Source organism: Erythrolamprus reginae, chromosome 2, assembly GCF_031021105.1.
Source record: "Erythrolamprus reginae isolate rEryReg1 chromosome 2, rEryReg1.hap1, whole genome shotgun sequence".
Lineage (NCBI taxonomy): Eukaryota > Metazoa > Chordata > Lepidosauria > Squamata > Dipsadidae > Erythrolamprus > Erythrolamprus reginae.
In genome coordinates, this window is record NC_091951.1 from 190,773,320 (window position 1) to 190,798,298 (window position 24,979).

At 42.3% G+C, this 24,979-nt stretch overlaps 1 protein-coding gene across 12 annotated transcripts in view; it reads right to left on the bottom strand.

Moving 5' to 3' along the window:
* The window catches only part of ARHGEF25 (Rho guanine nucleotide exchange factor 25), a 133,354-nt gene that overhangs the window by 85,528 nt on the left and 22,847 nt on the right, over positions 1-24,979 (bottom strand). For 3 of the 12 annotated variants that reach the window (XM_070740911.1, XM_070740908.1, XM_070740909.1), the window contains exon 2: positions 10,420-10,561. In XM_070740911.1, the coding sequence (XP_070597012.1) occupies positions 10,420-10,525 (106 nt within the window). In that variant the 5' untranslated portion in view covers positions 10,526-10,561. Of the gene's footprint in view, positions 1-10,419; positions 10,562-16,695; positions 16,779-16,975; positions 17,238-17,269; positions 17,610-19,993; positions 20,079-24,979 lie in introns of those variants that run through there. The other 9 variants (XM_070740913.1, XM_070740905.1, XM_070740910.1 and 6 more) reach the window with 8 other exon arrangements.

The following is a 24,979-nucleotide window of genomic DNA, read 5'->3' on the forward strand; positions in this document are numbered from 1 at the left end:
GATGTATTGTATTATTACTATGTTGTGAGCCGCCCCGAGTCTTCGGAGAGGGGCAGCCTACAAATCTAATAAATTATTATTATTATTATTATTATTATTATTATTATTATTATTATCATCATCAAGTCAAGGTCAGAGATTAATTAACGATTAATTAAGAACTTTCAACAATCAATATTTCAGCTAATAGTAATAATAATCAGTAAGTAAAAAATGGGACAATTAATAAGTAAATTAATAAGTAAATCTATCTGTATATGTATATCTATCTCTGTGGCGGCCCCGGCCCTCTGGAACCAACTCCCCCCAGAGATTAGAATTGCCCCCACCCTCCTTGCCTTTTGTAAGCTCCTTAAAACCCACCTCTGCCGTCAGGCATGGGGGAATTGAGATCCTCTTTCCCCCTAGGCCTTTACAATTCTATGCATGGTATGTATGTATGTATGTATGGTTTTTATATTAATGGGTTTTTAATCGTTTTTAGTATTAGATTACTATTGTACACTGTTTTATTGTTGGTGTTAGCTGCTCCGAGTCTCCGGAGAGGGGCGGCATACAAATCCAATCAATCAATAAATCAATCAATAAATAAATAAACAAATAAACAAATAAATAAGTTAATTAACTGAAAGAGGTATTTAAAAGAGAATATAGCCATTCAATATCACTTATCACAGTATCACTTATCACAATATCACAATATCACTTATAAATTTATGAATCTATGTACTTAGTGCAATTTATTATAATGATAACTAAATGGATAAATAAATAAGTTTTTTTCTAGATCTATTGAAATAGTTTTCACACATTAAAGTTGGTTGAGGAAAATTCCAAATAGGGGTTATAGATATAGAGAAAGATATAGGAGTTTCAAAGCATTTGCTTATAGAATGAAGGGAAAGTAAAAAAGAAGAAGAAAACTTTAATTTCTTTAGATTTCTTGGAATCTTATGTTTGGAAAGTAAGAGTTCAAAATATTCTTCTGATCAGTTGTAAAAAAACAGTATTTTTGTAGATTCACAGTTCAAAATAGTTCAAAGTAGTAGACAAAGTAAAGGATGAAAGCAAAGTCTGTAGCAGTTTTGATCTATATTTACAAGTCTCTTCAGGTTCTCGGAGTGTGGCCCCAACTCATCTAGATTCACTTAAATTCCCAGGTACAATAGCGCCCATGTCCACATACCCTTAGCACTTTCCAAAGTCCTTCTCAGCCCTTGCTGCCAGGATCAAATACTAGATATTAACTTTCTTAATCAGAAAAGCAATTTTTTTGTGGATTGTATCTTTAGCGCACAATCTTAAAGGATTTGAAGTCCGCTCGTTCTTAATTCAATCTCTGCCGCCATTAGACTTGTCTGCACAGTCACTACTTTCACAGTTCTGATTCAGTCCTTTCTTCTAAATAAACACCGTCCGCAGCTGGGCTCCTCAGCCAATATTTCCATCAAACAATTTAGTCGCTTTCTCGATCTCTCGCTCTTCGTTCTTCACTCTCTCACTGTTGTTTTCGCCGCTCTTCTCGCTTCCTTCTATGGGAGTCAGGCCACCACGTTTCCAGGCCGATCTGTCAAAGACAGGTCAGATTCTTCATAGATGGCACAGGGGCTTTCCTCTCTGTCCGGGCGGCCCGCCTGCCCGCCACAGAAGCTCTGGATTCTCCCCTTTCGATCGCCGGGCTCTTCGGGTCTGCAACTACCCAAAAGACTGCCAAAAAGCTATGAAAAGGTGATCGCAGCCCTGGAGCGTCCAGAGGCTGCTCAGCTACAACATTATTATTATTATTATTATTATTATTATTATTATTATTATTATTATTATATTTGTATGCCGCCCCTCTCCGTAGACGTAGAAACTGGAAGTTCTCCCATTAGTAATTTCAATGATGCTTGTCTTAATAGGAGGAATACTTTGGGAGATTTATGAATATATTTTAGTATACTGGGCAATCTTTAAGTTAATTTATAGGCAGTGGGTTTGTATTTCACTAACAGAAAAAAAGTTCTATCCAATATTGGAAAGTTTACCCAGGTTAGGAAGCACTAGAGGTAAAAGCAAGGAAAAGAAAACATTTTCTCTTTGTTTATCATGTTTTACTACTTGTAGGGTGTATTAGGTTGTTATATTGGGAAGCTTTTAAAAATAACCATGCATTTACATGCTCTTCAGAGATGATACAGTCTCCTCTGTCACTCTACCATTCCATTCTGCTGCAAATTATAAATCAGATTTTGTTTGCAACCTGTTCAATTGAGGAATATGATTTTTTTTAAAAAAATCTCAAATCAGATTTGAATCAGAGATTAATTTTGGCACTTATTTTCAAAGTGCAAGTTCAAGTGTATAACACAGGGAGCAATGATAATGGTAAAATTGACCTGCCAACTGTCATTATGTCTCAGATTCTTTTCAAAGATAAGAAGGATTGAAGAATACATTCTTCTCAAGTCTGTCTAAAATCACAGCAACTTTTAAAAAAATATTAAAGATGCAATCATCTTAATAGCATTGTTTTCACCCTAAGACGATTGATTTTACATTTAAATTAGTCATTGCTTCTGATGAGGTGCTGAGAAGAGTTTTCTTACAGAATCCAGGTCAAGCTTGTTTATCCCAGTACTTCTCAAGTACGTAAATTATCGTCTGTATAATCCTGTACCAAAATACTTATTGATAATGGGAGCTTTAGTGCCAAGTTATTTGGGAGCTGCTACACGGAGATAGCTTAATCCTGCTGACTTTCTCTCTCACAAACTATACTTTCAGAAGAATGTTTAAAAATTTGTTCTGTGGACATTACTCGAATATCAGGGCAGATGGAGGTGAGGGCAAGGCCTGGTATCCTATCTATCTATCTATCTATCTATCTATCTATCTATCTATCTATCTATCTATCTATCTATCTATCTATTGGATTTGTATGCCGACCCGCTCCGTGAACTCGGGGCGGCTAACAAGAGTGATAAAAACAACATGTGACAATCCAATACTAAAAACAGCTAAAAACCCTTGTTATAAAACCAATCATACATACAAACATACCATGCATAAATTGTAGAAGCCTAGGGGGAAAGAATATCTCAGTTCCCCCATGCCTGACGGCAGAGGTGGATTTTAAGGAGCTTACGAAAGGCAAGGAGGGTGGGGGCTATTCTAATCTCTGGGGGGAGTTGGTTCCAGAGGGCTGGGGCCGCCCATGGGTCCCGCCAAACGGCATTGTTTAGTTGACGGGACCCGGAGAAGGCCAACTCTGTGGGACCTAACTGGTCGCTGGGATTCGTGCGGCAGAAGGCGGTCCCGGAGATAATCTGGTCCGGTGCCATGAAGGGCTTTATAGGTCATAACCAACACTTTGAATTGTGACCAGAAACTGATCGGCAACCAATGCAGACTGCAGAGTGTTGGTGTGACATGGGCATATTTAGGAAAGCCCATGATTGCTCTCGCAGCTGCATTCAGGATCTGTTGGAAGAGGATGACATTTATATATTTGCATAGTGAAACTATGGGATAGGCAAAAGAAAGAAAGGAAGGCAAAGAAAGAGCAAAAAAGAAAATAGTACAAGAGAAGCCAAAGCTATAGCAGGATAATTGTAGACTGTAAATGGATTTGGGACAAAAAATAACAGTATGCAGTATTTTTCCCTTCAATTTTCACTGATAAGAGTGTTTTATATGGTGGGAAGAAAAGCAAATGGTCTCAGTAAGATTGCAGAACATTGGTTGCGCTGGCAAGAGCCAAAACAGAAGGTAGATAAGGAACTACACATCAATTATCTCAATATATATATTTTATGTTATCTATTATTTAACTGTCATCCACATTTAACCTACTACTTCTATTCTCATACAGTAATCGCTCAAGGGAATAATGGTGCCTGTTGCTTCTTTGAATTGGTAGCTCTTCCGCTGCACAATTGCTCTCTTGAGAGATTGGAGATAATGAGTTCATTAGAAAGCTCACCGTTGGAGAAACCTCTGCACCTAGATCACTGCAAGCTTACTGTTAATTGGCTAGCCACTTGGAGTGACTAGCCAGCTACTCAGCCTCTAGTCAAGTCCTCAGTGGGAGCAGAATCAAGCATTTCCCTTGAGATCTGGTTAGACAGAGTGGCAGATCACTAGTGCCAATTCCAGATCGGTAAGAATGTAGCTGGGCTTTGGCAGTACTAGATTACAAAAAATGTCTCACTACTCATTTGAAGAGCCTGTTGCTCAACCAAGAAAAGCAGGGGCATTGGCAAGCAGATGGAGCTGGCAAGGGTCTTACCTCCATTCAAGAGCCCATCAACGCAGGTTCTAAAAGAACTGACTACCATGCCTGAAGCTCGTGGAAGCTTTGCTGTAATCTATTAATTATTTTGGGGACTAATCAGCAGAGGCTTATCCTTTCTGCCCCTTCCTTCAATCTTCTTACCTCTGTTTTGAATTCCTCGTTTCTTTTGCTTATTGCCATGAACAGCTTACTCTTTTCTGACCTCTATTTTGCCTCCCTCTTTTCCCTGCATTCATTTAAAACAACTTCTGCCAGCTGCCAGTCATTCTAATGCTCTTTTTTTTTTTAGAATAGAATAGAATTTTATTGGCCAAGTGTAATAGAAACATAGAAACATAGAAGTCTGACGGCAGAAAAAGACCTCATGGTCCATCTAGTCTGCCCTTATACTATTTTCTGTATTTTATCTTAGGATGGATATATGTTTATCCCAGGCATGTTTAAATTCAGTTACTGTGGATTTATCTACCACGTCTGCTGGAAGTTTGTTCCAAGGATCTACTACTCTTTCAGTAAAATAATATTTTCTCATGTTGCTTTTGATCTTTCCCCCAACTAACTTCAGATTGTGTCCCCTTGTTCTTGTGTTCACTTTCCTATTAAAAACACTTCCCTCCTGGACCTTATTTAACCCTTTAATATATTTAAATGTTTCGATCATGTCCCCCCTTTTCCTTCTGTCCTCCAGACTATACAGATTGAGTTCATTAAGTCTTTCCTGATACGTTTTATGCTTAAGACCTTCCACCATTCTTGTAGCCCGTCTTTGGACCCGTTCAATTTTGTCAATATCTTTTTGTAGGTGAGGTCTCCAGAACTGAACACAGTATTCCAAATGTGGTCTCACCAGCATTCTATATAGCGGGATCATAATCTCCCTCTTCCTGTTTGTTATACCTCTAGCTATGCAGCCAAGCATCCTACTTGCTTTTCCTACTGCTCGACCACACTGCTCACCCATAGAATAGAATAGAATAGAATAGAATTTTTACTGGCCAAGTGTGATTGGACACACAAGGAATTTGTCTTGGTGCATATGCTCTCAGCGTACATAAAATAAAATATACATTTGTCAAGAATCATGTGGTACAACACTTAGTGATTGTCATAGGGGTCAAATAAGCAATGAAGAAGCAATATTAATAAAAATCTTAGGATATAAGCAACAAGTTACAGTCATACAGTCAACATGGGAGGAAATGGGTGAAAGGAATGATGAGAAAAACTAGTAGAATAGAAGTGCAGATTTAGTAGAAAGTCTGACAGTGTTGAGTGAATTATTTGTTTAGTAGAGTGATGGTGTTAGGAAAAAACTGTTCTTGTGTCTAGTTGTCTTGGTGTGTAGTGCTCTGTAGCGACGTTTTGAGGGTAGGAGTTGAAACAGTTTGTGTCCAGGATGTGTTGTGATTCCGTCCGAGGCCCCTCAGGGAACGGCTGATCTTCTGTCGGTTTCCTGCTCAGAGGGGGAGGATGAGGAACAGGAGGTGCAGGCAGACGAGGAGGAGGAATCCCAGGCTGAGGAAGAGGGGGAACAGCCAGAGGCCCCCGAGAGGGAGCTCTCCCCAGCAAGCAGCCTGGATTCCTTAGAGGAAAATGCACAAGCAATAATCGATCTGCGACAGAGAAGAGCAACACAAAGAAGGGACCAATTGGCTAGGTACTTTCGGCACTAAAGAGGCAACAGCTGGGTTTGGGTGTGGTGCTCTCTGGAAAGGCTAAAAGGCAGACCCACCCTTCCTGGCTTGTGGAGTATTATCTTTGGGAGTCCTGGGACCTGGCTGTGATCTTTGGCGTCTTGGAATTCTGGTTTGTGACTTTGACTACTGAAACCTTGGGGGGAAAAGGTGGGGGTCTTATGCTCTACAGTGGTGGGTGTGCCAGCAAGAAGTTTGCTGTATTGTCTGGACATCAGGACTCTGCTGTAAAGTCTCCTAGCCTGCCTGTTGGGAAGAACAGGTTTTTCTCTGTGTTTATTTTTCAAGCTATAAAGTACTTTTGCTTTTACCAGCGTGTCTGGCTGTTTTTTCCAGTTGGTGTTGAGGTCTGGGGGAACCCAGACAGAACAGGATGTGAGGGGTCAGTAAATATGTTCCCCGCCCTCTTTTTGACTCGTGCAGTATACAGGTCCTCAATGTAAGGCATGTTGGCAGCAATTGCTTTTTCTGCAGTTCTTACTTTCATAAGTGTCTTCTTTCCCACTCCTTTAAACCCAGAGAACCCAATACTAGCTCCTATATTCTGAAACTGCATCCTTGACATTTAGCTGCCCATGAAAGGTCTGTATTTTCTAATATTTGATTTATTTTCTTTACAATTACACGATAGACCAAAAAAAACCCAAAAATAATTTCTATATTGTTATTGCTTCCAGATAGCATTACAATGTAGCCCCTAGTGCTAATGGCCAAATGACATTATCTATCTATTCCATCTTTTCTTCCTTAATGTATCTTTTTGTGTGTAAGGAAAAAAATATTCTAAGGGGAGGAAAAAAGAATGAATTCCTTAAATAAGGCAGCCATTGGTAGGTTGCTCCCAGTTCGGACTGTTTTTTAGAACTGGTAGCGCTGGTGGGAGGCTCTGTCTATCCGCCCAGGACGCATTTGCGCATTCACACATGCACGTGAACCAGTGGCAAAATTATTTACAACCCACCACTGGGCAGGGCAATTGTATGATGAAAGCCTAATTTAGAAGCATCTGTCATTTGGTTAACATGTCCTTTCCATGTCTTCCCTTGGTCCTTCTTATTTGGTCAAATATAAATATAGAAGCAAGGGCCTGATGTCTCTTTTTTTTCAACCTTGTTCTGTGTGCCTATACACTTTCAAGAATAGAATTACAGATGGATGGATAATAGATAAACGGAGACACATGTCTCTCCAGATCAAGGTCTGATAAAACTTATATTTTAGGACTGCAGAGCCCAACACAGCATTGAAATCTACTTATCTTCCTTGCGGGTTCGGAAGCACAAGCGTGCCACTGTCACACATGCTTTTTCACCCTCTGCAAATACGCAGAAGGCTTTTCGCATGCACAGAGGGTTGAAAACAGAAAATTGTGACGTCCGGGTAGGTAGGCAGGGCTTCGCGCTGCTGCCGTTACCAGTTCTCTGACCCAACGGCAACCGCCACTACCGGTACGCCCAAAACTGGACCGAACCAGTAGCATTTCATCCCTGGCTTGGGGAAACTCCTCATACCTTTTGCCATTCAGTTTTAATCTTAAATTAATGAAGGGGAAACATCATTCAATGTACAACTCATAGTAATGTTAACTGTATTCCATTCATTTTAATTAAACATTCATTTATATTAAATCAAATAAAGGGTTCTCTTGCTTGATTCACCCTTGTTTTCAGTCTTCATTTTTACCTATTTGGGAACAATTATATGAAGTGTGACTCTGGCACCCTCTTGTTGAGCTAAACCAAATTAAGAACTGCCTCTCATCTGGTCTCACCAGTTGTTAGTTCACAATCCCTTAATTCCCAAGCAGTTGTTGAGGATTATGGGAGTTGCAGTTAACATATTTAGCAAATATTATCCAGGAGACCATAGTAGCAGTCAACAGATCTGTTACAGTATTACAGGCATGGGCTTTCCTCAGCCTAACCTAAAGTTGCTTAGGAACTGAACCTAGGATCTGACTGGCAAAAACTCGCATTCAAAAATCATCCTAAAGAAAATGGCCTTGGGGTAAAGAACTACATTTGAAATTAAGCCTTTAATACATGCATCTCTCTGATTCCAGAATTTGCACTTCAAATTTCTTGTCACTGATTAGGTATGTGACAGTTTTATTTCCCAAAATGACAATTACCCAGGCCAGATTTTCTTCATTGCTTTGTACTCATAACAGACAGATTTCTAGAAAATTTGTCAGACAAATATGACATTTTTTAAAAGAATGCAACACCCCCCCCCCCCCATTTGCAAGTCATATAAAGAATTGGTTCTCTGTTAAAGCAAAGCAAGAATAGCAATATGGAACCATGGATACTAGGGTATCCTCTTCTCCCATATGTTAATTTAAAATAATTCATATCACAAGAGTTTTGCTGGTTACTACAATGCTAGCAGCTGGCAGGCTCCAGCTGTTGACTGAACCACCCTTGTCTTCAGTCTTGCTATCTTTCCTCTTAGGATTTCTCTAGCTACGTAGCTAGATCTGAGCAGACATTTAAAATAGACCAAGCAATCCAACACAGACATCTTTCCCAACCTGTTTTCTAGAACCAATAAAGAAGAATGTTTATTGCTCAGTGACCATGCTAGTCATTTAATATGGTTTTATCATACTGTTTCCTGTAGCACAAATAATAGATCTTTTTAAATACAAGGGAATAGACCATAACCAGGAAAAAGATGTACAGAATGGCTAAGGCTGGGTTCATACTTTACTTAGTCATTGATTGGTTTAAGATTTGTGTTAGACTAGATTCAAATATCACATTGAGCCATGTCTGCTCCACCATGGTTTATTGTTTTTTTTTAAAAAAAAATGCAATCAAGAGGATTCACACAACAAACGTCATCATTGTTTTTCATGCTGGTTTAGCCATTGCAGTGTATTCTGGGTTTTGACTTAGAATTTTGCATTAATCCAACCAATTATAGTTTATTCAAAAATATACTTAAAACAGATTATCTCTTTGTGAGCTGCAAACTCAAATTAAGATTGTGCAGTATCAGTGAAGCAAATAAAAAGAAGACTTCATGGGAGTAACATCAACATGATGACACCTCTCATAAGTAACCCATTTGAATGGTGTATGTCAAAAAATGAATACGCACAAAACATTAAAAGCTAGTGGTATAGAAAGATTTTGTAGAAACACTGCCTGTTAGAAAAGACAAGATTTATTAAGGCATTACATTGTGCAAGTACTCCAGATCAATGAGAAGTCTTAGTTATTTCTTTAGTTTCCAACACTGCATGCTACTTATCTGTTAGGGTTTTGGAGTAACACAGCACAAGAATAATGTATTAGAGAACTTACATGCCTGGGAAATATGGCAGTAGATAAAGTATAGATAAAGTATAGATAAAGATATATTGGACCAGAATACAGTACATCCGGGTCCGCCTTCTGCCGCACGAATCCCAGCGACCAGTTAGGTCCCACAGAGTCGATCTTCTTCGGGTCCCATCAACTAAACAATGTTGTCTGGCAGGACCTAGGGGAAGAGCCTTCTCTGTGGCAGCCCTGACCCTCTGGAACCAGCTCCCCCCGGAGATCAGAATTGCCCCCACCCTCCTTGCCTTTCGTAAGCTCCTTAAAACCCACCTCTGTCGTCAGGCTTGGGGGAACTGAAGTACCCTTTCCCCCGTAGGTCTATACAATTTATGCATGGTATGTTTATGTGTATATTTGGTTTTAAATAAGGATTTCTTAATTATCTTAAACATTAGATTTGTTATATGCTGTCTACTAATGTTGTTAGCCGCCCCGAGTGTACGGAGAGGGGCGGCATATAAATCTAATAAGCAAGCAAGTAAGTAAGTAAGTAGTAAGTAAGTAAGTAAGTAAGTAAGTAAGTAAGTAAGTAAGTAAGTAAGTAAGTAAATAAATAGTCCAGTGATGGTGAACCTTTTTTTCCTTGAGTGCCAAAAGAGCGTGCATGCGCACTATCACACATGCACAAGTGCCCACGTCCATAATTCAATGCCTGAGGAGGGCGAAAACAGTTTCCCCCGATCCCACACAAAATCCCTCTGGAGTCCAGAAACTACCTGTTTCCCAACTTCTGGTGGGCCCAGTGAGCTCGTGTTTCTCCCTCCCCAGGGTCCAAAGGCTTCCCTGAAGCTGGGGGAGGGTACAAATGCCCTCCCACATCCCCCAGAGTCTCTCTAGAAGCCAAAAATGCCCTCCCAGAGCCTCTGTGCAAGTCAAAAATCAGCTGGCTGGCACACATGCACATTGAAGCTGAGCTAGGGCAATGGCTCGCATGCCAGCCTGATATGGCTCTGCATTCCACCTGTGGCACCCTTGCCATAGGTTCGCCATCACTGGTATAGTCAATCAATTATTCAATATGTTGGAGCATAACAAGATTATAAATAATGGTAATTCTGCTTTCCTTATTGCGCTAGATCTGGAGAGGCAACCTAACAATAAAATAAATCAGGCAACTCACCTTCTCCTGTGATCTGGACTACAGGGATCTCTGAGGATGCTTCTTGCTGGGATCCCATATCAGGCTGCTCCCTGTTGCTGTTTTTGTTGCTAGCCTGGGGTTGCATCTCAGCTCCCTGCTCTTCTGAGTACAGGTCTGGCAGCTGTAATGAAGCAGGAAAATATGTTCAGGTTTTAGGTTAGGATTCAAACAGCCTGTTTGGTATGAGGAGCCCCGGTATCAGAAATAGATCACAAGCTGGCACATAACAGTTAATAGATATATATTTTGGCACATGCAGTTAGTGTAGTTTGCAGATCATTTTTGTGAGCATCAAGGATGCCTGAACTACGTCTCACAGACATATTGCAGTTTTCATACAATTTTTCTTATTGAGGTAGTTGCTTCCCTCAAATTAAAAAAAAAATCGGAGAATGTATGTACTGTATATCCATATATGAATATTCTAGCATGACGTGTTCATATACAGTCACAGAAGGCAAGACATACTTCAACGGAACAGCTAAAATGCAGAATGAAACCTCACTTCTACCTATTGTGGCAAACTTCAGAACTGTGTCAATTCATCTTGAATGTCTACCTAGAAAACAGAAACTTTCTTTTAAAAGGACAAATAAAGAAACAAGAATTTCCAAGCCTTTAGGAGAATTTCCAAGTCTTCGAGTACAGAATTTCCAAGTGTAGACTAATTTCCATTCTAATGTCTGGTTCAGAGACAGACAACATTTCTGACCCCAAGGGATGCGTTGGTTTCCAAGTCAGAACTTCGTGCCTCACCATCACCTCTCTTTCCTCTCACTCCAACCCATCAGTTTACATATCACTAGTTTCTCACTGTGGAAATCCAAATATTTGACACATGTGAAAGTGGGAAGTGTTTGTCCTCTCTCATGGTTCAGGATTCCTAAGGGACAAAAAGAACAAGGATACTTCCCTGTTTCCCAGTATCCGCTTTCAAACTTCAGATCTCCACTATTATTCTTATGCAAGAGTAGGAGAAGCCATGAACGTTTTCTCCCTTTGCTCCTCAATGAAGGAAATTACTGTACTTCCAATGTTATTGGCTGCTTCTTTACAGGGCTTTTTGGGATGGGGGAGCGTGGGGAAGGAAATAAAAGAGAATGTACCTACTCCCTCCCTCTCCTCTCATTTAAACCGGTCTCCTGTGGTACAGAGATTGATCATCCAAGTAGGTCACAAAACCTACAAAAGTGGTGCTGAGAGTTGTTCTGGATTACACAGTGGCTGGCCACAAACATGGGTGACCCAATTTCTATGACGAATATAAAAAATGGCCCAATAGCATTTTCACATAAAGGGGAACGGGATCTTCTTTCCCACTGAGTTGGATACTTGGAAGAAGAGACTATTAACTCCACAGCAAAATGGAATCTCTTTGTTATAAAGAAGTGTATCTCTTTAGAAAAAAATATTGAAATGAAATCCCTACGGAAAGATGACCACTTTAACCCCAAGCTTTTGCACTTTCTGGAGATACTTGTTTGCAGGAGACAAAAGGCAGAATTAAATGGATTTGAGATGGCAGACTAATGTGTAAATACTGGTCTGAAAACATTTTGCTATATAATGCTCTTCCTGGAGATGGTGGAGTCAGGAAAGAGCAAAGAACTGAGTAGTCAGGAAGTGTGAGGATATTGGGGACATAGAAAGAAAAACAGTAATTTTTACAGGTAGATTTAAAAAAGGCAGAAACAAAGCGAAGCCAATATGCATGCCAATTCTGGCAGAAAAATAAGAAAACAAATTCTGGTACCTGGGCGTATTCTTCCCATCTTACTACCTAAACTTAAAATCCTGTTTTCTTCAGACAGTATCAATTTTTAACCAAGAGATTGATTAAAGATAATATTTATTTATTTATTTATTTATTTATTTATTAATTATTTATTTGATTTGTATGCCGCCCCTCTCCGTAGACTCGGGGCAGCTAACAACAGTAAAAAGACAACGTAAACAAATGTAATATTAAAAAAAATCTAAAAACCCCAATTTAAGAGATCAGTCATACATACAGTCATACCATACATAAATTTTATAAGCCTAGGGGAAGGGAATATTTTAATTCCTCCATGCCTGATGACAGAGGTGGGTTTTTAAGAGCTTACAAAAGGCAAGGGGGGGGGGCAACTCTGATATCCGGGGGGAGTTGGTTCAAGAGGGTCGGGGCCACCACAGAGAAGGCTCTTCCCCTGGGTCCCGCCAAACGACATTGTTTAGTCGACGGGCCCCGGAGAAGGCCAACTCTGTGGGACCTAACTGGTCACTGGGATTCGTGCGGCAGAAGGCGGTCCCGGAGATATTCTGGTCCGATGCCATGTTATTCTGTTCAGATGGCTGGTACCATGTTTGATTGTAACATGATTGTAACATGGCAAGAAAAAAAAAATCAGAATTGAAAGTGGAAGAAGCAAGAAATTTTTGTGAAGGGGTTAGGACTGGAAGAACTACCAAGCAAAGAAAGTCAGGGAAGTAGAGAGGAATTAGAAGAAGTAAGCCAGGAGGAAGATGAATCAACTGCAACAGGAAAAAACCCAGAAAGGAAACGAAAGTAAAATCCTGTTTTCTTCATTGGTCTGCCAGAGACTAGCAGAGCATAAATGTTTCTGTTTTACTCTACAGACACAAAAAGAAATAAGTAGTGGCTGACATGCTGCTCCATATAAATAGGTCCGATTTAACTATCATCAGTAACTTTAAAGGTTGAAGCCAATGCAGAAGTGAGTTGCCAACGGTTCGGACTGGTTTTATAGAACCAGTAGTGGAAATTTGGCACCGCTCACCGAACTGGCAGCGATGATGATCCACACTCCCAAATTGGTCCTCCAGTCACCATGGATTGGGGGGGGGGGGGGAAACCTCTGCGTATATGCAAAGGTTTCTGCGCATGCAGAAAGGGTCTGTTCTGGGAAGGGATGTGTGTACGCGAGTGAAGCAAGAGTACGTGTGCAAAACATACACTTTGTTCGTGATGTGAACTGGTGGGGAAGGTAAGTAGAACCCACCCCTGACCAAGTGGCCACCAGGTCACCTGGCCTTGGATTCAGGAGTTGCATAGAAAGAATAAACGCTTTATCTGAACCTACTGCTAAGACTAGCTTATTTCTCGAGATTCAGTACTTTTTTCCCCATGAAATTCGGAAGACCAGATGCAAGTAAGAACAGAGCCTCTGTGACAGTGCAATTTGATAAGTCTACAAGTGAAGTTGAGACAATGGCTGCATCATCTGATATAAAAGTAATACTATATGTCAGCTAGCCTGACCTGACAAATTGTTCCAATTTTGTGAATTTTTTGCCACTGCACTACTCTTGTTTAGAACTTTTAGAAGTTGATATTGCAGCAGCAATACATCAAGCTGCATCTGCTTGGTTCCCTCCATACCTCCTAAAATTAGCAAAGCTCCAGCCTTCTTTGTATAGTCATCTTTCTTCTTATAACATGGGATCCAAGCCCAGATCTCAAATGATTAAGCATAGAAGTTTGTTTATTTATTTATTTATTCAATTTTTATGCCACCTCCTTAGACTCAAGGTGGCTTACAACATGTTAGCAATAGCACTTTTTAACAGAGCCAGCATATGGCCCCTGCAATCCAGGTCCTCATTTTACCCACCTCGGAAGGATGGAAGGCTGAGTCAACCTTGAGCCGGTGATGAGATTTGAACCGCTGACCTACAGATCTAGCAGTCAGCTTCAGTGGCCTGCATTACTGCACTCTACCTGCTGCGCCACCCCGGCCCACAAGCCCAAGTTGGGCTCTAATAAGAATGATGCCCTGCTGTCGAACCAGCTATTCAGCAACTAATCTCTCTTGGGTTGCCAATGCATAAATAAGTCTTGATAGAGAAAAATATTTGTAGCTCAGGGTTGAAATGAGGGATTCTTGGTGACCTCCAAGCTTGGTTATTTGGTTATTTTCACCCCACTCTCCGACAGCACTGATGATGTTACCTAGTTTGGTTATGAAATGTCTGCAAGAAAACAAAGCAGCTCAAGGGCTCCACACAAACAAGTTGGTGCAAAAACAGTCAAGCCATTAGAAAACCATACAGACTGCTCAATATGACATGTGGGTCATACAACCAAAATGGACCTATCTGACTAGTAAACTACAGAACACAAAAAAGGAAGGAAAGCCCAATTTGCCTTCACCGGGCTTGCAAACAGCTAGAGACACACTTACTTGCAGCAAAGTTTTTTTTAAAAAATCCTACCGTGACCATGTAATTAAGAAAAACTAGCTATTTTTCCTTTTTTGGCCAAAAAAAATGCTACAGGTTTACTAGCATAAATTTATTCCACAAAAACCCATTCAGATAGAAGTCGTGTTATTTTGTTTCAGTGCTCAGGGGAGCGGAGTTTAAATAACAATAAAACTTGAGCTTTCCTGAGATCACAAGACTACTTTTCCTGATACTACACCAGGGAAAACAGATTTCTGTGTGATTGTAGTTTATAAACTTTTAAAGGGCAAAGTTAGCTTAAGAAGATCCTTGAATTGTGGGGGGGGTGTTACATGCTGAGAATACAATTGATAGGGATCACAAACATCTGATTTGGCGATTATTGTAGGTCACTCATTGATAGTAAATGGAGCTCCTGCCCCTCCTCCTCCCACTCCCTAATTTTCTGGGCTGAGCAAAGGTCATGTATGAGAGGGGGAAATCTTCTTTAGTCAACCCTGAGGTTGGGAGAGGGCAACATTAAAATACCATGGAACTGAAAGACCAGTTGGCCTGGTTATCCTTGGCTTTCAACCGACCAAACCTGCCTGTCTTTTCTGCTGTTTGTTAATGTTACTCATGCCTTTCAGGAAGGGGCAGCCCTTTTCAAACTGAGCATTTTGCTTAAATTATAAGAATTTAGAAATCAAGATGTGTGATTGGGGAAAAGGAATCCTCAATCTGAGTACAGTATTGCATTGGCAGTTCTGTGTTAGCAAATACTTCAGAAGAAAAGGATTTAGGGGTAGTGATTTCTGACAGTCTCAAAATGGGTGAACAGTGCAGTCAGGCAGTAGGGAAAGCAAGTAGGATGCTTGGCTGCATAGCTAGAGGTATAACAAGCAGGAAGAGGGAGATTATGATCCTGCTATATAGAATGCTGGTGAGACCACATTTGGAACACTGTGTTCAGTTTTGGAGACCTCACCTACAAAAAGATATTGATAAAACTGAACGGGTCCAAAGACGGGCTACAAGAATGGTGGAAGGTCTTAAGCATAAAACGTATCAGGAAAGACTTAATGAACTCAATCTGTATTGTCTGGAGGACAGAAGGAAAAGGGGGGACATGATCGAAACATTTAAATATGTTAAAGGGTTTAATAAGGTCCAGGAGGGAAGTGTTTTTAATAGGAAAGTGAACACAAGAACAAGGGGACACAATCTGAAGTTAGTTGGGGGAAAGATCAAAAGCAACATGAGAAAATATTATTTTACTGAAAGAGTAGTCGATCCTTGGAACAAACTTCCAGCAGACGTGGTAGATAAATCCACAGTAACTGAATTTAAACATGCCTGGGATAAACATATATCCATCCTAAGATAAAATACAGAAAATAGTATAAGGGCAGATTAGATGGACCAGGAGGTCTTTTTCTGCCGTCAGACTTCTATGTTTCTATGTTTGTTTACCAATTATGGGGGGAAAGAGTTTGGTTTTTGTTTTTTTTTAAAAACCTATCCCTCCAAGAAACAAGAAGGTCACAATATCCTCCTGTAATTTTTGAACAACTGTAGCTTCATAGCTTTGGCAACACTTCAAAGGACTCTCTATATATATATATTTTAAAAGAAACCTTAAAAGAAACCATTCCACCAAATAACCCCGGAAATACCATATAATGCTGTCTTACCAGCCTTCTCCAAGGCAGCACATTTACCGTAGTTCTACTAAGACAGGAGCATTCCAAAGACCATAAAAAACCCAGTCTTTACTTTTCCATTAGAGCTGTGCCCACCCCACCCTTTAGCACCGTTCAGCAACACCCCCACAAGCTCATTTTTCTGTCCGGGACTAGGGAAATCAGCCTTGTGGGTGGGGAGAAGCACAGACTCACCCTGATAAAAAGATTGGAAGAGAAATTCCTCCTAGGGTCCATCGCCAGTTTTCGGGAAACAATAAAAATAACTTTGAAGCTGAGTTTGGGGATGCTGGAGGGGGAAAAATCCCCCCCCAAAAAAGTTTTAAAACCTCAGCTCAGCCCTTAATGAAGAAAACTGCACGATTGGAGAGAAAAGAATTCATCTTACCTTCCCACCTTCAGGAGGACTAGAAGAATCTGAAGGATAAGGATGATCCTCATGCAGCATGATTTACTTCCCCTGATTAAGGGGTCAGTAGAGACCTCCCACATTAATTCAACAAAACTAAAACTCAGCCTATAAGAATACCCGCAGCACTCATGGTCACAGACAATAACATGGAAATGTACTGACTGGCAGTTCAAAGTCTACCAAAAGTCTAGAGTTTTACAAACAGAGATACTGAGTTTGTCTTGACCTCCCTGGGACCCCTGTAGAGTTCACTTACCTTCTTTACTGGGGAGTTATCAATCCTCCATCTCAGTATTAAAATGAATACCACAGATAAATCCTTTCCCCCCACATCCCTAGGGAAAATCCCCACCCCCCACTTTCCTGGACAGTGAATTCTCTCCAAGCAAGCAATAGCCTGCAACAGTAACTGACCCAGAGGTGTAACTCATAAAACTTCAGTCGCCCCCTCACCCCCCCAATTATCCCCACTGCACTTAGATGCAAGAGACTGCCTCTTTTTTTGCAAAAAGTGTCCCTCCTCCCACGGCCTCGTTCCTTCAAATCTTACCCAGGGTTGGCTGGGTAGGGCCAGCGATGTTAGGATATCCCCCATGGCTCCTAGCATCTGGTCAGTGCGTCCCGTCTGCTGGGGAGCCTTCATGATGCCACGGATCCTGCTCACCTTTTCCCAACACACTCGGCTTCAAAGCTGGAGGCATCTGGAGGACTGGGAGGAGACTGGGCACCCTGCCTCAGTGGATGTGTGTGTTTGTGTGTGTATGTGTATGTCTGTGTCTGTGTTGGATGCTGGAACAGCCAAGTAAAAACCATTTCCAAGCCAGCCAGCTCCAACTACCATAACTTCCCTGCTACAAGCTGCTGCCTCTTTAGCCGCACCCCTGTGTGTCTGGATCCTAAACCCTTTATCTCTTTAAACATCATCTCCATTTACAGGCAATTCAGAGATAGCCACGTATTAGGTGCAAAGGGGACACAGCAGACAAAGTTGAGCATGTGGCCAGGCCTGGAAGTTGAATTCTATATAAAATTCTATCTAAAAGGAAAATGGCAGATAGCATTATTAGATTTGTTACTATGTACTGTTGTGAGACGCCCCGAGTCTGCGGAGAGGGACGGCATATAAATCCAATAAATTTAATCTAATCTAATCTAATTTAAGGGGGACATCAGCAGAGACAAATCGGCTAACCCTGACAAAAAGCAGAGTTCAGAAGCGTGAAATCTGAAACTAGTTTAAACAGACTATGATCGTGTAGGAGTAAACAAAAGAACTAGTGGAAAAACAAGCATTTAATTCAGAGGTGGGATTCACATAGAAACATAGAAGATTGGCAGCAGAAAAAGACCTCATGGTCCATCTAGTCTGCCCTTATACTGTTTCCTTTATTTTATCTTAAGATGGATATATGTTTATCCCAGGCAAGTTTAAATTCAGTTACTGTGGATTTCGCTGGAAGTTTGTTCCAAGCATCTACTACTCTTTCAATAAAATTTACATAATTTACCAACCGGTTCGCCCACCACCGAAAATGTGAGTGTGTGTGCCTTCTCTGCATACGCTATGCTCACACGTGCGGCTTGCGCACAGCTTGAAAATGTGATTAAATAGGATGGCATAGCTTCGGACAGGTAGCTGGGCCCACCCGCAGGTTGCTACTACTGGTTTGCCCAAATTGGCTGAATACCACCTCTGATTTAATTATGATAATATGACACAGAAATAATATTCATTCTGTGAGCAGTATAGTTAGTATAGCATTTGCCTCAGTTGACCGGAATAAAATGCTATACTGCAGCTGAACAGTCCTGCCGTTGAGCAGAAGGGATAATGCGTTCAAGATAGTCAGCCACGAGAGGGCACCACATAGTCTGCCTTAGTTGACCGGAATAAAATGCTCGAGTTCTTCCATGACTTCCCATTCACAATAAGTATACAACTCAGATGTTCTTTTAATTCTTTCCAAACCTAAGAAAACCTAGCCATTTCCCAATCACAACTGGCTGCTCTCTACCGAGGGGAGATATCCTGCTTGGGCTGATTTGGAGTTTTCACTGACAAAATGGCTTTTGTGGTGGGGGTTCCCAGTTCACAAAATGGCTGCCACAGTAGACACAGCCAATCATAATGCCCATTTGCCAGAAAGTAAACTCATGAGGTTCACACATTCCCCAGTTATGCTGTTTACTACTCTAACTTAATTTTGTCTTCCCCTCTCACACACACCCTATCTTGAAAGTATAGAGATAGTTCCAAGATAAGTTGCAGCCATATAGCATTTTTATTTTCTAAGAATATATAGTAGAGTTTACATGGATCCCTGAAAGATTCTTATGAATAAAAATACTAGTGTTTTGCTAAATTTATTTATTTTTATTTTTATTTATTAGATTTGTATGCCGCCCCTCTCGGCTCACAACAGCAATAAAACAATTCATGACAAATCTAATAATTTAAAAACATTTTTAAAAACCCGTTATTAAGCAGACATACACACAAACATACCATACATAAATTGTATAGGCCCAGGGGAGATATCTCAATTCCCCCATGCCCGGTGGCAAAGGTGGGTTTTAAGGAGTTTATGAAAGGCAAGGAGGTTGGGGGCAGTTCTAATCTCCGGGGGGGGGGGGGGGGAGCTGGTTCCAGAGAGTCGGGGCTGCCACAGAGAAGGCTCTTCCCCTGGGACCCGCCAAACGACATTGTTTAGTCGACGGGACCCGGAGAAGGCCAACTCTGAACATGAATACTTCTCCTTAGTTTTTACTCTTTTTATGTTTCCAAAAACATTAGTCAATGTAGGAAGCCAAAATAGGTTTTGCCAGACAAGTTGGCAGCTGATCCCTATTTTTCACAAACACAACTAGTTGATGGGATCTACTTCACAGCTGCCTAATAACCAGCAAATGCTTCTATAAAGGGAAACTTTCAGAGTGGCCTCTCAAATACAGGGCACAGAAAGATCACCTATATGGAACAAACATGGAGGAATGGGGAAGATCAGTACCCTCCCTCACACTGCTGTTTTATCCCATGAGTGTTGATTTCTATCTGCTGCGTTATCTGAATAGAAAAAGCTAAGATTAGGTGAACTGGATCAACTCACTTTTTTGAATCTACTAACTGATCGTTTGCATGTCTTCTTGTAAATAGGTTTTCTGATGCCAAGGTTTATTTCTAAAAATGTATGCCCACAGTTCAACTGTAAAAATCAATAGTTTTAACAATTATCAAGCCACTATCTCAGTTATCATGAGAAATCACACATATTACCTACTACAGCTATCAGCGGTGGCCTTTTCCTGGTGGTATTTGCTACCTTTTGTGGTCTGTTGGCGTTTACTTGAACGCTTGTTGAATGTTACGTTCCTTTACGCCTCAATGGGAAATCTCATTTATACAAATTATCAAGTCTTGCTGTCCACAACACCAAAAGAAATCTCATCAAACGCCTTCCAAAGCTGGGTTAGTCATATTTCCAGGGAGGAAATTCTAGGAATTATAGGAGTTAATCTAACACATCTAGAAGGCATTTAGTTGGAAGCAGTTGATTTAAAAGAACATGCAGCCCCAACAATTACAGTACAATAATCTCTTCAGCTAGTTTCCTCTTCTGCCCTCTATATATAGTCTTGTAAATACGGGAACAGGGTCATCCCCACCCCCCTCATGTTCATTTCCTGCATTTTTCATTCCCACTTTCCAGAGAGACACACACAAAAAAACATTTTTGGAGCCAAAGCCTTGAGCTCAAGCCATGAGGGAAGGAAAAAGGGGTGGAGAGATCAGAGCACTGGCCTCTCCACCACGCAACCACAGCCTCCTTCCCTCCCACCCAGCCTTCACATCATGCAAGGGGCTTCTGCAGTTTCTCTCTCCTCCCCCCCACACCGCATTGAGGGCTTATTAAGTTGGAGACATGACCAACCAAACGGAACACAAACCTTTATTGGAACAACAGCAGAAGGGAAAACCAGAACCAGAACAGAACAGATGACAGGACATTTATACCCCAGGCTAGCTGACAGGACACCCAATAGGGAAAAGGTAATTGTCCCGCCAAAATCTAGCACTACCCAGTGACAGGGAACAGATGATGAGGCCATTGCCAGAAATCTATCACTGGGCGAAGACATAACACTCCTCCCCCCTTACGTTGCTACAGATGTAATCATGTAAATAGGCAGGTCTTCGACACAATCTCTCTGCGGGATGGATTAACGTGGCTCCTCTGGTTCTGGGACTCTGCCCAGGGCACCGGCCGGACCCAGCCCACCTGGCATGTCAGCGGCCGCCTCAGCCGCTGGTGGCAGATCAAGACTCCCAGGAACAGGTAAGTTGGAGCTAATACCTGGGATGGGACCCAGCGGACTATGTTCCTGACTACCATCGGATAGGGTGCTGGTGGCGCACCTACGCCGAAGTTGGTCAATATGGCAGTGCCAGCTTTGGCTATCGGGAAGACTAATTTCAAACGAGCATGGCCCCCTCTCGGTGACAACAGTTTCTGGTACCCACGGCGAGCATGCAAAAACCGGGGCCCGGGACGAAAAGTTCTGGAAGAGGAAACAGGCCATGAGACCTCGCAGGAGTATAATGGGTGCAGCCTATCCAGGGCAATTCGCAGCTTGCAACCTGTGAGGAGTTCTGCCGGGGTTTTCTGGGTAGGGGTGCAGGGCATGGCATAATGCATTATAAGAAATTCTGCAAGTTTATCCTGCCAACTCCCTTGAGGCAGCTTCCGAAGGGTGTCTTTGGTGGTGCACACTATACGTTCTGCCTGGCTGTTAGAGGCAGGGTGCCAGAGGGCAATTAGAGCGTGGCGAATGCCAGCCGAGGCCAAGAAGGTTCCGAAGTGGGAGGAGGTGAACTGCAGTCCATTTTCCAAGACTATTAAGTCTGGATAACCATGGGTGGTGAAAAGGGTGGTCAAAACACCGACGATGGCCTGGGACGTGGTAGAGCGCAGTGGTAGAGCGCAAACTTCCGAGTGGGCGTCTACGACTACAAGGAACATTTGACCCATGAACGGGCCAGCCAGATTGGCATGAAGGCAAGCCCAGGACCCGAGGGAGGTTCCCACAAGAGGGGAGTCACTTGGGGAGGCGAAGGGCAGTGCTCCTAATATAGTAAGCAGGCTACCCGATTCTTGACATCACAGTCGAGGCCTGGCCACCATATGTAGCCCCTGGCCAGGGCTTTCATACAGACCAGCCCAGGGTGGCCCCTATGCAGGAGGGAACGTTTCCTATCCCTTAAGGTTTTGGGAATGACAACTTGGGGCCCAAGAAGGAGACAAACCTGGATGACTGAAAGTTCAGCTCTGCACCAAAAAATGGGGCAAAACCTGGGGCCACCCTCTTAGGACCTAAGGAAAAATAGCGGTCAGTGTTGGGTCGCAGCGAGATTCCCAGGCAATGTCAGAAGAGGACAAGGCCAGGGGGCTATCGCTAATAGCCAAAACCATGGAAGCTGGGGTAGGGTCGTCCAATAACTCTGGAAGGGGGCACCGGCTGAGAGCATCGGCATGGGTGATGAGGCGGCCTGGGCAGTAAATCAGATGGTATGAATAATTTGCAAGAAATATAATCCAATGGGACATCCTGGGGAAGAGAACGCGAGGGCTTTGACGGTCTCCGGAGAGGAGACCTAGAAGTGGTTGGTGATCGGTCACAAGATTGAAAGACCAGCCATGTAGGTAATCGTGGAACCGGCAGACTCCAGCAATCAGTGCCAGAGCCTCCTGGTCAATGTGGTCAAAATTCCTTTCGGCTTTGGCCAGGGTGCGGGTGCACGAGGGGCACCTCTGACCCATTTGGCAGCCTGTGACTGAGCACAGCACCAAGAGTCTGCGGAGAGGGGTGGCATACAAATCTAAATAATAAATAAATAAATAAATAAATAAATAAATAAATAAATAAACAAACAAACTCCATACGGGGACATAAGTAAGGACCAAGGGCAAATTTGGAGAACACTGGCCTAGAACTGTGTTAGAGGCAAGTATATCTTTTAAGGCCCTAAAAGCGCCCACCTCCCGAGGACCCCAGATCCACTTCTTGTTTTTGTCTAAAAGACGATGGAGGGGCTCAGCTAGGGAAGTCTTATGCAGAATGAAGACAGCCCCAGGAAAGTCTGCAACTCTGACTTTGAATGAGGGGCAGGGGCGTTTCTAATGGCGTTAGTCTTTTCTGGAGTCGGATGGATACCGGCTGCATCTATGACAAATCCCAAAAACTCCACCCTCGGGACTCCAAGCACACTTGTGGGGCTTAATCTTAAGGCCAGTCTCTTGGAATTTGGACAAAACCATTTTGACCATAGTAAGTTCTGGCTTAGAACGGGCAGAAATGAGGACGTCGTCAAAATACGGCACTTTTCCCGGCATTCCGTAAAGCAGCCTCTCCATAAGGCCTTGTCCAGATCTTGCAGAAGACAGGAAACTTCTGGGCCAGGAGTTGCGGAGGTGGGGTTTACAGTAGCATCCATAGCCACCAGAGACCGGTGGATAACTCAAAATCCCAAGCTTCTAATAACGCGGCCTTGAAAGTGAGGTCTTGAATGGTGAGCAACCGATGCTTAAGGCAGCTACCTTTTACACCGAACACCAGCCTGTCGAGGAGGTAGCTGTCCAAGTTCTCAAATTCACAATATAGAGCAGCACGATGGAGTGCAGCAACAAATTCATTGATTGATTCACCCTCAAGCTGGTTTTGGTGGAAAAACTTATAACGGCAAGCACAGCGGGAGGACGCAGGGGCATAATGATCCTGTAAGGTCGATAGAAATTCAGGCCATGGCACATCATGAGATTAGAACTGCTCCCACCCTCCCTGTCTTTCGTAAACTATTCAAGACTCACTTTTGCCGCCAGGCATGGGGGAGTTGAGACATTCCTTCCCCCTAGGCCATTACAAGTTATGCATGGTATGTTTGTGTGTATGTTTGGTTTTATAATAAGGGTTTTTAGTTGTTTTATTATTGCATTGTTACATTGTTGTTAGCCGCCCCAAGTCTACGGAGAGGGGCGGCATACAAATCCAATGAATGAATGAATGAATGAATGAATGAATGAATGAATGAATGAACAGATGTAGGGGCAAATATGGCACGAGCCATCTCAAACATTTCAGTTCTGCAGAACCCAAAAAAATAATATCGCTTACCATCCCCCGAAATTTCAGTGTACCCGTTGGAAATAAGAAAGGAGTCAAAACAGGCAACATAAGAATCCCAAGTCTCTCCCTGGGGGTTAAAAGGGGGAAAAGTCAATTGGGTTGACATGATGACTCACAAAGAGTTTGTTCCACAGAGGTGGAAAATGAAGACAGCATGGAGAATAGAAATCCTCATCGCCAGTATTAAGTCGGAGACATGACCAGCCGAACAGAACACAAACCTTTATTGGAACAACAGCGGAGAACAACGGAAGGCAAAATCAGAACCAGAACAGAACAGGTGACAGCAAGGTGACAGGACATTTATACCCCAGGCTAGCTGACAGGACACCCAATAGGGAAATGGTAATTGTCCCACCAAAACCTAGCACTACCCAGTGACGGGGAACAGTCAATGAGGCCATTGCCAGAAATCTATCACTGGGCGGAGGCATAACACTGACCCCCAAAAGTTAACACTTGTGCTAAATGCACAAGGCATAAGCAACCTTAATTTCCACTGATTTTGGTGGTTTCTTTCAACCACTAAATCAAATTCAGGGAAAAGACATAAAACAAGGATAGGCATAGATAGTTGAGCCACAGACATGTTTTACTCTGGCATGTCCCATGACATTGCATTCATCTTGCTTCAAACAAAAAAATGAAGACCTTGGCCACAGCGACCCAATCCTCCTCTGCATCTCTTTTAAGTCCAACATGTCACAACATTGTTCCAAAAAGCAAGAGTTTCAATCACATGACATGTTGGCCATCTTCGCCCTCCGCTGGATGGCCCCGACTTAGCCCATAAGTGAAGTCATGTTTCCTGTCATTCAAGGGCAGCTTTAAGGCATGTGAACTTCCTTAACCTCTTTTTCACCATTACCTTAGGGCAGTGTTTCCCAACCTTGGGAACTTGAAGATATCTGGACTTCAACTCCCAGAATTCCCCAGCCAGCATTCGCTGGCTGGGGAATTCTGGGAGTTGAAGTCCAAATATCTTCAGGTTTCCAAGGTTGGGAAACACTGCCTTAGGGTAGTGATGGTGAACCTTTTTTTCATTGGGTGCCGAAAGAGCATGCACAAGTGCTATTACGCA